At 41.8% G+C, this 13,920-nt stretch overlaps 1 protein-coding gene across 3 annotated transcripts in view; it reads right to left on the bottom strand.

The window, feature by feature from the left end:
* Positions 1-8,353: 8,353 nt before the first annotated feature.
* Positions 8,354-13,920, bottom strand: part of MAPKAPK5 (MAPK activated protein kinase 5) — a 33,079-nt gene continuing 27,512 nt past the window's right edge. For 2 of the 3 annotated variants that reach the window (XM_049867077.1, XM_049867079.1), the window contains 5 exons: positions 13,502-13,622; positions 12,057-12,187; positions 11,664-11,785; positions 10,512-10,616; positions 8,354-8,543 (listed from right to left, as the gene is read on the bottom strand). In XM_049867077.1, the coding sequence (XP_049723034.1) occupies positions 8,449-8,543; positions 10,512-10,616; positions 11,664-11,785; positions 12,057-12,187; positions 13,502-13,622 (574 nt within the window). In that variant the 3' untranslated portion in view covers positions 8,354-8,448. The remainder of the gene's footprint in view (positions 8,544-10,511; positions 10,617-11,663; positions 11,786-12,056; positions 12,188-13,501; positions 13,623-13,920) is intronic. The other variant, XM_049867078.1, reaches the window with a different exon arrangement.

Raw genomic sequence — 13,920 nt, 5'->3', positions numbered from 1 at the left:
CTGAGTCAGCATAACTAGGTGGTGCCTGGCTACCACCACCAGCTGTTCTGACAGGGATCACAGTAGAGGGTCCCAGACAAGGCTGGAGAAAAATGTAGAACAAAATTCTAACAAAAAAAAAAAGACCAGACTTACTGGTCTGACAGAGACTAGAGAAACTCTAAGAGTATGGCCCCCAAACACCCTTTTACTCAGTAAGGAAGTCATTCCTGAGGTTCACCCTTCAGCCAAAGATGAGACAGGCCCATAAAACAAAATGAGACTAAATGGGCACAGCAGCCCAGGGATAAGGATAAGAAAGCAGCAGGGGACAGGAAAGCTGGTAATGGGAAACCCAAGGTCGAGAAGAGCAGAGTGTTGACATGTCATGGGGTTGGCAACCAATGTCACAAAATAATATGTGTATTAATGTTTAATGAGAAGCTTGTTTGCTCTGTAAACCATCTAAAGTACAATTTAAAAACAAATTAAAAAAAAAGAAAACCTGAACAGATCCATAACAAAGAAGAAATTGAAGAGGTCATTAAAAAACTCTCAACAACAACAGAAAAAAAAGCCCTGGCCCAGACAGCTTCACTGGAGAATTCTACCAAACATTCAGAGAAAAGTAGACACCAACACTGCTTAAACTATTTCAGAACATAGGAAAGGAAGGAATACTCCCAAATTGATTCTATGAAGCCAGCATAACCCTGAAAGACACTGGTAAAAAAGAAAATTATAAACCAATATCCGTCAAGAATACAGATGTAAAAATTCTCAACAAAATTCTAGTCAATAGAATACAACAGCATGTTAGAAAAATAAAGCATCATTACCAAGTGGGATTCATACCAGGTATGCAAGGATGGTTCGACGTTAGAAAGTCAGTGAACGTAATCCAGCACATAAAAAACAAGAATCACATAATCATCTCAATTGATGGAGAAAAGGCATCTGATAAACTCTAACACCCATTCTTGATAAAACCTCTCAGCAAAATAGGAGAAGAGAGAAATTCCTCAACATAATTAAGGGCATATATACAAAAGCAACAGCTAACATTATTCTCAACAGAGAGAAACTGAAAGCATTGCCCTTGAGAACGGGACTCAGACAAGGAAGCCCTTTATCCCAACTCTTATTCAATATTGTATTAGAAGTCCTAGCGTGACAGTAAGGCAAGAAAAGGAAATAAAGGGCATATAAATTGGTAACCCCCACGTGTCTCTCAGGTTTTCATACTGTGGGGGCTTGGGTGTTGCTGTGATGCTGGAAGCTATGCAACTGGTATTCAGATACCAGCAGGGTCACCCGTGGAGGACAGGTTTCAGCTGACCTTCCAGACTGAGACAGACTAGGAAGAAGGACCCGGCAGTCTACTTCTGAAAAGCATTAAACCAAAGCATTAGCCATTGAAAACCTTATAAATAGCAGCAGAACAATGTCTGATATAGTGCTGGAAGATGAGCCCCCCCGGTTGGAAGGCACTCAAAACATGACTGGGGAAGAGCTGCCTCCTCAAAGTAGAGTGGACCTTAATGATGTGGATGGAGTAAAGCTTTTGGGACCTTCATTTGCTGATGTGGCATGACTCAAAATGAGAAGAAACAGCTGCAAACATCCATTAATAATCAGAACCTGGAATGTACAAAGTATGAATCATGGAAAATTAGAAATCGTCAAAAATGAAATGGAACGCATAAACATCAATATCCTAGGCATTAGTGAGCTGAAATAGACTGGTATTGGCCATTCTGAATTGGACAATCATATAGTCTACTATGCTGGGAATGACAACTCAAAGAGGAATGGTGTTCCATTCATCGTCAAAAACAATGTTTCAAGATGTATCCTGAAGTACAATGCTGTAAGTGATACGATAATATTCATACGGCTTCAAGGAAGACCAGTTAATACAACTATTATTCAAATATAGGTACCAACCACTAGGGCCAAAGATAAAGAAATAGAAGATTTTTATCAGCTGCTGCAGTCTGAAATTAATTGAACATGCAATCAAGATGCATTGATAATTACTGGTGATTGGAATCTGAAAGTTGGAAACAAGAAGATCAGTAGTTGGAAAGTGTGGCCTTGGTGATAGAAACAATGCTGGAGATCAAATGATAGAATTTTGCAAGACCAACGACTTCTTCATTGCAAATACCTTCTTTCACCAACATAAACGGTGACTATACACATGGACCTCGCCAGATGGAACACACAGATATCAAACTGACTACATCTGTGGAAAGAGACGATGGAAAAGCTCAATATCATCAGTCAGAACAAGGCCAGGGGCCAACTGTGGAACAGATCATCAATTGCTCATATGCGAGTTGAAGCTGAAACTGAAGAAGATCAGAGCATATCCACGAGAGCCAAAATATGACCTTGAGTCTATCCCACATGAATCTGGAGACCATCGTAATAGATTTGATGCATTGAACACCAGTGATCGAAGACCAGACGAGCTGTGGAATGACATCAAGGACATCATCCATGAAGAAAGCAAGAGGTCACTGAAAGACAGGAAAGAAAGAGAAGACCCAAGATTGATGTCAGAGGAGACTCTGAAACTTGCTCTTGAGCGTTGAGCAGCTAAAGCAAAAGGAAGAATTCATGAAGTAAAAGAACTGAACAGAAGATTTCAAAGGGCCTCTCAAGAAGACAAAGTAAAGTATCATAATGACATGTGCAAAGAGCTGGAGTTGGAAAACCAAAAGGGATGAACATGCTCCGTGTCTCTCAAGCCAAAAGAACTGATGAAAAAATTCAAGCCTCGAGTTGCAATAGTGAAGGATTCCATGGGGAAAATATTAAATGATGCAGGAAGCATCAAAAGAAGATGGAAGGAATACACAGAGTCATTACACCAAAAAAAAAATTAGTCGATATTCAACCATTTCAAGAGGTGGCATATGATCAGGAACCAATGGTACTGAAGGAAGAAGGCCAAGCTGCTCTGAAGGCATTGGCAAAAAACAAGGCTCCAGGAATTGATGGAATATCAATTGAGATGTTTCAACAAACAGAAGCAGTGCTGCAGGTGCTCACTCGTCTATGCCAAGAAATACGGAAGGCAGCTTCCTGGCCAACTGACTGGAAGAGATCCATATTTATGCCTATTCCCAAGAAAGGTGATCCAACCAAACGTGGAAATTATAGAACAATATCATTAATATCACACGCAAGCAAAATTTTGCTGAAGATCATTCAAGTACAGCTGCAGCAGTATATCAACAGGGAACTGCCAGAAATTCAGGCCAGTTCAGAATAGGACGTGGAACCAGGGATACCATTGCTGATGTCAGATGGATCCTGGCTGAAAGCAGAGAATACCAGAAGGATGTTTATTTGTGTTTTATTGACTATGCAAAGGCATTTGACTGTGTGGATCATAACAAACCATGGGTAACACTGCAAAGAATGGGAATTCCAGAACACTTCATTGTGCTGATGAGGAACCTTTACATAGACTAAGAGGCAGTTGTTCAGACAGAACAAGGGGATATTGATTGGTTTGAAGTCAGGAAAGGTGTGCGTCAGGGTTGTATTCTTTCACCAAACCTATTTAATCTGTATGCTGAACAAATAACACGAGAAGCTGGCCTTTATGAAGAAGAACGGGGCATCAGGATTGGAGGAAGACTCATTAACAACCTGTGTTATGCAGATGACACAACCTTGCTTGCTGAAAGTGAAGAGTACTTGAAGCACTTACTAATGAAGATCAGAGACCTCAGCCTTCAGTATGGATTGTACCTCAACATAAAGAAGACAAAAATCCTCACAACTGGACCAATGAGCAACATTATGATAAACGGAGAACAGATTGAAGTTGTCAAGGATTTCATTTTACTTGGATCCACAATCAACAGCCATGGAAGCAGCAGTCAAGAAATCAAAAGACGCATAGCATTGGGCAAATCTGCTGCAAAGGACCTCTTCAAAGTGTTGAAGAACAAAGATATCACCCTGAAGACTAAGGTGCGCCTGACCCAAGCCGTGGTATGTTCAGTCGCATCACAGGCATGTGAAAGCTGGACAATGAATAAGGAAGACTGAAGAAGAATTGAAGCCTTTGAATTTTGGTGTTGGCAAAGAATATTGAATATACCATGGACTGCCAAAAGAACGAACAGGTCTGTCTTGGAAGAAGTACGGCCAGAATGCTCCTTAGAAGCAAGGATGGCGAGACTGCGTCTTACATACTTTGGGCATGTTGTCAGGAGGGATCAGTCCCTGGAGAAGGACATCATGCTGGGCAGAGTACAGGGTCAGCAGAAAAGAGGAAACCCTCAATAAGGTAGATTGACACAGTGGCTGCAACAATGAGCTCAAGCATAACAATGATTTTGAGGATGGCACAGGACCGGGCAGTGTTTCCTTCTGTTGTGCATAGGGTCCGTATGAGTTGGAACCAACTTGACAGCACCTAACAACAACACAAATTGGTAAGGAAGAGGTAAAACTATCCCTAATCACAGATAATGTGATCATATACATAGAAAATCCCAGCGACTCCACAAGAAAGCTACTGGAAAAAACAGAATAATTCAGCAAATTGGCAGCAGGCAATATCAACACACAAAACTCAGTTGAATTCCTATACATCAACAAAGAGAACTCTGAAAAGGAAATCAGGCAAAAAATACCGTTTACAATAGCCCTCAAAAACATAAATACTTAGGAATAAATCTAGAGACATAGAAGACTTATACAAAGAAAACTATACAACACTACTGCAAGAAACTAAGGGACCTACATAAATGGAAAACATACCATGCACAAGGATAGGAAAACTTAACATTGTGAAAATGTCAGTACTACCCAAAGCAATCTACAGGTACAGTGAAATCGAAATTCTAACGGCATTCTTTAACAGGAAAAACTGATCACCAACTTGATATGGAAAAGAAAGCAATCCCGGATAAGCAAAGCATTACTGAGGAAGAAGAACAAAATAGGGGGCCTCACATTTCTCAATCTCAGAACCTACTATACAGCCATGGTAGTACGTACCATGGTAGTAGGTAGCAGCCTGGTACTGGTATAACGACAGACACATAGACCAATGGAACAGAATCAAGAACCCCAAAGTAAATCCATCCAACTCTGGACAGCTGATCTTTGACAAAAGGTCAAAGTTCATTAAATGGGGAAGATATAGACTCTTTAACAAATGATGCTGGCAAAACTGGATATCCATTTGCAGAAAAATGAAACAAGATCCATACCTGAAACCATACACAAAAACTAACTCAATAGATCAAAGACCTAAATGTAAAACCTAAAACCATAAAGATCATGGAAGAAAAAATAGGGTCAATGCTAGGGGCCCTAATATATGGCATAAATAGAATACCAAATACAACGAAAAATGTATAAGCAGCAGAAAATACACTTGGTAACTGGGATGTCCTAAAAATTAAACACTTATACTCACCAAAAGATTTCACCAAGAAAGTAAAAAGAGAACCTATAGACTCAGAAAAAACCTTAGCTATGACATAGCCGACAAGGGTCTAATCTCTAAAATTTATAGAAAACTTAAAACACCTCAATAACAAAAAGACAACTCAAGTAAAAAATGGTCAAAGGACATGAACAGACAATTCACCAAAGAAGACATTCAGGCAGCTAACAAACACCTGAAGAGATGCTTCCATCATTAGCCATTAAAAACCCCACAACCCAGTGCCATCGATTCGATTCCGACTCATAGCAACCCTATAAGGCAGAGTAGAACTGCTCCATAGAGTTTCCAAGGAGCGCCTGGTGGATTCAAACTGCAGACCCTATGGGGCAATTTCTGTTCTGTCCTATAGGGTCACTATGAGTTGGAACTGACTCGGTGGCAATGGGTTTGGTTTTTTTAAAATACACAATGGAATACTACACAACAATAAAGAATAATGGTGAATTCATGAGACATCTCACAAAATGAATGAATTTGGAGGACATTATGCTGAGTGAAATAAGTCACTTACAAAAAGACAAATATTGTATGACATCGCTATTATAAATAGGCAAGAAAAGGTTTACACACAAAAAGAAACATTTTTTGGTTACCAGGAATGGAAGGGGGAAGAAGGGAAAATCAATAAAGAGTAGACGTGTTAACTTTGGTGAAGGAAAAGGCAGTACACAATGTGGGGGAAGTCAGCAAAACATAAACAAGGCAAGGGAAGACACTGGGAGGTACACAAGAATAAAAGGCAAGGAAGGTAAATATTATAACATATACAACCCTGCAACAACAGGAATAACAATAACTTACCTATCTATGTAGGTAAGTACGCCGAACAGGTGTGGGAGGGCATACGGGAGCATAGCCATGTGCATATGTAGATTTGGCTGTGGATATTTCTACATATGTATCTGTATGCGCTCCATGTATATTCATACATATAGTAGAGCACACGGGGCAGTCATGGAAACAACCTAGACATAACCAAATACCTCACAGGACTAAGTTACTGTGCTTGAAGGCTAAGGACCATAGTCTCAAGGGACATCTAGCTCAATTGGCATAATGTAATTGATAAAGAAAGCCTATATCCTACTTTGGTGAGTAGCATCTGGGGGTCTTAAAAGCTTACAAGTAGCCATCTAAGATATGTCCGGAGCAAAAGAGAGTGAAGAAGACCAAAGACTCAAGGAAACAATTAGTCCAAAGGACTAACGAACCACATGAACCACAGCCCCCACCAGCCTGAAACCAGAAAACCTAGATGGTGCCTGGCTACCACTACCGACCGCGGTGGCCAGGATCACAATAGAAGGTCCCAGTTAGAGTGGGGGAAAAATGTAGAACAAAATACAAATTCATAAAAAAGACCAGATTTACTGGTCTGAGAGAGACTGAAGTAACCCCCAAGACTACAGCCCTTAGACACCCTTCTAACTTAGAACTGAAGCCATTCCTGGAGATCACCTTTCAGCGAAATAAAATAAACCAAAAAACCAAACCCATTGTTGTCGAGTCAATTCTGACTCATAGCGACCCTATAGGACAAAGTAGAAATGCCCCATAGGGTATCCAAGGAGCAGCTGGTGAATTCGAACTGCTGACCTTTTGGTTAGCAGCCACAGCATTTAACCACTGTACCACCAGGCCAAATAATAGACAAACCTATAAATAAACAATAACACACATGAAGAAAAGTGCTCCTTTTGAACAGTCACCTCCATGAGACCAAAAGGACAACATATGCCCAAAAGCAAATATGAGAAGGCAGTAAGGGGTTAGGAAAACCAACGAATGGAAATGGAAACTCAGGGTGGTAATGGGGAGAGTACTGACATATTGCAGGGAATGCAACCTATGTCCTGGAGCAACGTGTGTATAAACTATTGAATGGGAAACTGATTTGCTCTGTAAACCTTCACCTAAAGCACACGTGCGCGCGCGCGCACACACACACACAATTGTTATGGAAGCCCACATGCACAACAGAAAACTAGAAAAGCACCCAGCTGCTCCTTGGGCCAGAAGCACACTACTTGAAGATTAAGAGTAGTGGACAAGATAAAAGATAAAAACAGCTTAGGGGATGCCAGCATGAAACTCGGGCAGAAACATTACAGAGAAAAAGGGCAACTTTTACAAGGTAAAAAAAAGCACTGGATCATCTTAGATATTAATCCAATAGGCACCAGTTTCTATGATATGTAATTTTCTCAGAAAAATCATCCCAAAAAAGGGGGCCAGAGGAACAAGGAAATAAGTGGTGGGGCTGGTGGGTGCTGTGGGGGACAGAAGAGAGGACAAAGTGGGCCAAGAGGGGAAAAGAAATCAAAGCTCTGGTAATCATGAAAAGAATAAACGTAAGAGAAAATTCCACTGGGTTGAAGAAGCAAACCAATACCCCTTTAACCAATGTGACAAAAAGGAAACATTACCACTTCAAGGAATTAGGGACAAAAAAATGAGGGCTTAGCTTCCTGCCTCTTCCACTGTGGACGCTAGGTCTTCAGGCCCAAGTTGCATCCTGTGAGTTCCAGCAGGCAGCCTGCAGTGTTTCACCCACAACAGTTTCTCGGCACTAGGGTTAACCTCCCGAAGGTGCAGAAGGTAAAACACACAGGGCAATTGAGACAGAGTAGGCAGTACCTGATTCAAGTGTTTACTGAAAAGAACGGTCCCTATAGTTGGTCCTCTGGCTACCGCTGGCAGGTGGTTTTTGTATACTTTATTACAAAGCAAACAATCTTCCTTGACAATACCATCTGTCATCTTACAAACATAAGACTAAATAGTCCTGAAGTAACAGGATATCTCTAGGAACTGAGCTTTTCTTAAAAATAAAACTATACCACTAGTGAACCCTGTATCTAAACCTACACAGCATCTTTGAGCGGTGTGGAAAGGAAACTATGATTTATTAATTTACATAAAAATTACTTTATACATTAAAGAATACAATTTCAAATTGTAAAAAAAAAGGTTTGAAGCTGTTGTTATTGGGATTCATGGGACATGGTTTGCTCTTCAATCACTTGCTTCACAATTTCTGCCAGTTTTAGTCGATCCACTTTATCTGTGAATCCGCGACCTGAAACCCAAGAAAGCAGCAAGGTCAGTCGCCAAACTCTCTGTATGGAGATGACAGACTCTTGACAGGGACCCAATAAGATATACCTTAACAGTATCAAATTATCCTTACTAACGTAGGAACCATCCCCAATACTGACAAAAGCACTGAATCTAGATTCCCCCATATTTCAGGTAGCAATTGGGCAGTTCCATTAATCTGGCAGTAAAAACCCCAAATTCATTACAACAACACCAACCATAAAGAGGGAGAAGGTCTTTATAATTTGTGTATCTGATGAAGAATTTGTACCCAGATTATAAAGAACTCCTACACATCTATAAGAAAGACAATGCCATAGAAAAATGGACAAAAGACACAAACACAATTCATGAAAGAGTAAAACTAAATGGCCAATAAACAAGAAAAATGCTCAATCTCATCAGTCAGTAGGGAAATACAAATTAAAATGGTACTACAGTACCATTACATACCAACCTCAATGACTAAAAAAGACAACCGCCAAGTGTTTGTGTGGATGTGGAGTTAACTGGAACTTTCATACATTGCTAGTGGAATTATACATTTCGGTACAACCACTTTGGAAAACGGCATACCTACTAATGCCAAACTGATGTATATATACCACCATGACCCAGAAATTCCAATCCTAGATACATAAATAAGTAAATATGTTCATCAAAAAATATATATAAGAGTGCTCACAGCAGCCCTTTTCTTAACTGTCAAAACCTGGAAACAATCCAAATATCCAATCAACATTAGAATGGATAACTATATTATAGTATATTCATATAATGAACTCCTATACAGGATTGGGAAACCCCGGTGGCGTAGCGGTTAAGAGCTACGGCTGCTAACCAAAGGGTCGGTAGTTCGAATCCACCAAGCACTCCTTGGAAACTCTCTGGGCCAGTTCTGCTCTGTCCTCTAGGGCCACTATGAGTGGGAACTGACTCGACGGCACTGGGTTGGGTTGGTTTTTGGGTATACAGGACTGAGAGTGATCCGCCGCTGTAAGCAACAACATGGACGAATCTCTCAAACGTGATGTTGACTAAAAAAAACCAGACACAACAGAACACAGACTGTTCGATTGCTTTTACATAAAATACGAAAACAGGCAAAATGCATCTATAGTGCCAGAAATCAGAGCAGTGATTTGCCCTTCGGAGGAGGGAGGTAGTGAATGGAAGAGGGTACATGTTCTACTACTGATTACACAGATGCATTCACTGTGTGAAATTTCTTTAAAAAAGAAACGTTGTATGTCATCACTTTTCTGTATTGATGTTATATTTTAAAAAACAAACAAAATCCCAGGGAAGCTAATCTCTACCAAGTATGGGAATAGCCAGGCTAGCACTTTAGATTTCTCATGGGATGTCTGAGAGCCCAGCCAGCCAGTGAACTCAAAGAGTTTGCTACCTCCCTGAGCATCCTGGAACTCAAGTCCAGTTTAGTCTGCTCAACTGGAAAGATGATACAAAAAGCAATTCAAGAAATACATCTCTGCCTTGTTTTCCTGACCCTGGGGGAAAAAACTCAGCCAGCAGCAGATACGGCAAACCCTCTACCCCTTAAGTAAAGCAGATCTTCTCTAAGTTAAGCAGATCAGCAGGGTGGAGTCCCTTGGTACTTTGTCCTCTTTCTCCCCTTCAGAGTACACTGGTCAACAGCCATGGGATATGGGAGGAGTTCTGAGATCTCTTTTTGTTTTCTTTTTTGCCAAAGTGGTACATGACAGGGGCTCTCCAGTGTTAAATCTGTATCACACAATTCACTTGAACTCTGGAAAACAACTGAAAGACCACATGGCAATGTACCTGGGCAGTTAGAATAGGCTGGAACTAACCCCCATTCCTTCGTCTGGAGAGAACTCCTCCTCCGCCCCCAAAGAGAGCCTACATGTTCTAAAAATAATCACTTCTCTGCATTCCTGGGTAAAGGAGGTATTAAGGTTCCTACCATTCCAGCTGAAGCTTTGCAGAGTTTCTCTTAGGAGTTTGCATTCCCGGTTATACTTCCAAGCCTCCTGCATTACTTCATTTAGCTTCTCATCTTCATTTTCTCCTATTGATAAAAAGAAAAAAGAAGTTGCATTTTTCCTACAGCATCATGGAGTTTTAGTGTCAGAAATGGAAGGACACGATGTCCAACTGGTTGAGAAGCGATTAAATGTGTAAACCTTCACCAGACACTGGCTTTACTACTTGTCCCTATATTACATGTCATCACTTCTTGTCTTTAGAACTCTCCTACTTTGACAGCCTCACACAAACCCTCTGATGGCTCCAGAGTCTTGGCATGTGGGATGGGAACCAGGCAGTATCTGACCCTATCAATGAGTAAAAACACCTGGTTAACCTAAGACCAAGAGAGAAGAGGACAAGGCTGAGTGGGCTACATTCTTTCTTTTCAGCTCATTTCTTACCTTAAAATCAGTTGGTTTATCAAAGACAAACACATATACATAGTGCAGAAGGCTATCTGAGGCATATCCTGTGGGTTCTCTCAAACCCAAGGAGTCTAGGAAAACAGGCCAAATCAACAGTTTTCTGGCCTGGTACTTAAATCCATCTCCTTCATTCCCTCAGTCTGATGAGCAAAGCCCATTACCACCCAGTTGAGTGGAAAAAGAAAATACTCAAAGAAAGCTCTCACCCCAAAGGTGCCCATCATACAAGTAGCAGCAGGGGCCACTTTTTAACTAGAGAGGCATTCTTTTTATAATCACAAGTTAATGGCAGCCTGGAAATGGTGTTTTCACAGGCTGCAACCTAATCCTGACCCAGGGCACATTTTTCCATTCTCCATCCTCTATCCTGTCCCCTTTTTGCCAAACCAAGAAAACAATTACGTGGTGTGCTAGACACTGGCAATTAAACCTAAACTAGAAATTTCATAGAAAACCAAGAGAGGCAGAGCATACCACATTTCTCTCAGTTCCCACTGTCTACTCTTTTTAGTGGGCACATACTAATTTACATCATGTGTTCATTTTCTTATAACACAAAGATGAAACAGACAAACCCAAATTAAACCACTCATTTTGTCAGATGCATACGCACGTGCACACACACACACACACACACACAGAACATTCATAAATGGCGTGACCTTTACCAGCCTGGGGGAGAATACACTGAGCAATCACATCTCGGAGCTTTTCCAAGGCAACATTTGAATCCTCGGCTCCATTCTCACGGTCATGGATATAAACAACGTCCTTTGGCTTGGTGCTTTAAAAGTTTGGGGAAAAGGTAATAACAAGGTGAGACCCCAAAACCCAACTCTGGCCTGATGTTTACTCTAAGCATAAGGCAACAGATTCTTTCAGATAAACAATTAACTACAGGCAGGCAGTTGTCAACTTCTGAGGCCATTTAAAGAGCTTAGTCTCTCCACTCTCTTAAGAGGCAGAAAGGGCAACGACCCCTGGCTGGGCTTTCAGAACCCACCACTCAGCCATAGTAGCAATGAAGAAGAGAACAGAGATATATGCTCAGTTACCCGAGTAACTTCCTTTTTCTCAGAATGGGGTTGTTCACAGAATGCAAAGGTTTGAGGCTGACTTTCAGATCCTGGATTCTCATGTTGGCCAACTGCTCTGCATGAGCCTGCTGGATTCCTGCAACCACCGCCTGAATGCAAACACTGTCGTCAGTTTTTCACATTCATTTTGGGGCACCTGAAAAGCCAATCTAAGAAAACGGGAAGGAGAGGCTCAAAGAACTAAGAAGGCAATTTCATTCTTATGCTGATGGTTTACAAGTTTTGATAAGGGAGAGGGCTCTTCCCCATGAATCAGTAGGGCCCAGGCCAAGCAAGCACCACACAATAGCTAGCCTCCCTTGGGATAGAAATTCGAGTAAGAAATACTAACAAGGTTTATGCTCACAGCCACTTGCAAGGACAAATGTAAGGAGATGCCCATATGTATGTCATGGGAAAGGCTGGCAGGCAGCTGCCTGAGAACCCCCATCGACTGGCATTTATTCACTGCCCCAGTGAATTTTCACTATAGTGTAGACAGAGTCACCTCAGCCCTGACTACTTCACACGGTGATCATGGCCACACCTCACGGGCAGACTAATCCTAGTGCTGCCACACTATCTCACCGACCTCCCATTGGTGAAGCCAGATTGTTTTTCCCACTGAACTACTTTGGTCTATAGTTTTTTTCTCGTTACTTGTCACACTGGGCACTTATGCTGTCTACTCAAATTCTGCAAGGCCAGCTCATGACTGAACATTGAGAGCTCAGAAGTTGCCACCAAAAACTCAAAAAACTCATTGTCGTCGAGTTAATTTCAACTCATAGCATCCCTGTACAACAGAGTAGAACTGCCCCATAGGGTTTCCAAGGAGCAGCTGGTGGATTAGAACTGCCAACCTTTTTTGGTTAACCGCCAAGCTCTTAACTGCTGCACCACCAGGGCTCCATCAGAAGCTGCCACAGTAGATAGATAATAAATGTGAGGCCTTTTTGCCTTTTCTTCAGAAAACCTTCCTTGATTATGCCCCTTCTGTGTTTTCTTTCTCTGAATTCCTGTAGTATTTATAGACAATTTAGTACCCCAAAATTGGATGTCTGAATTGTTCCCTCTTTGCTTCATGTTTATGGGTCTTGCAGCCCCAATCAGTCTTGTTTATGCCCCTTGAGGGAAGGGACAGTGTCTTATACTGCTCTGTGCCCCTAACCCTGTAGCACAAACATGAAGGATACGCCTTTGAGAGTTCCCTTTGTGTGTATTTACCAGGGCTGGATCTTACCTGGTCTTTTATGAAAAGAAGCTCTTTATTTCTGATCCTGCTTTTCAGGAAAACTAGAGGTTTCTCTGGGAAAGACTGTGTGCTCTGCCCTGCTCTGTCTTTAACCCCTCACCAAGGCTAACCCCAGCATTCCTCCTCAACATGGCCTTTTTCAGTCAGCAAAATAAACATCATTTAAAACCTTATCCATCATCAGCTGAGCAGAGGGCAGCACGTTATCCAGGGCCTCAGTCGAGTTGAGCCAGGGGTGGTCCAGCACTCCCTCAATGGTGAGTCTCTCTTCTGGTTTGACCTTCAGAAGCCTGTGGAGAAAAAGCCAACAGGGCTGACGTGCACGCTTGCTTCCACAGGCAGTCGATGCGCCTGGGTCTGGCTCTCCATCTACAGCTTCTCCCGAATTTCCACCAACTCTTGCAAACACGAGACCTTCGACCAAGAGGGCAGGGGTGGACTGTCAGCTCCCAAACACTAGGCACGGAGGGACTGCGACCTCAGGCAAACAGGGGGCCTCCAGACAAAGTGAGATAAAAGAGTAGGAAAAGGCTTCATCTAGTGGTACTTTAGACTGACTTCTGGGGTTCAGTAAGGCTTAGACATATG

Source organism: Elephas maximus, chromosome 22 (genome assembly GCF_024166365.1).
Source record: "Elephas maximus indicus isolate mEleMax1 chromosome 22, mEleMax1 primary haplotype, whole genome shotgun sequence".
NCBI classification, from domain to species: Eukaryota; Metazoa; Chordata; class Mammalia; order Proboscidea; family Elephantidae; genus Elephas; species Elephas maximus.
This window is presented reverse-complemented; position numbering and strand designations above follow the sequence as displayed.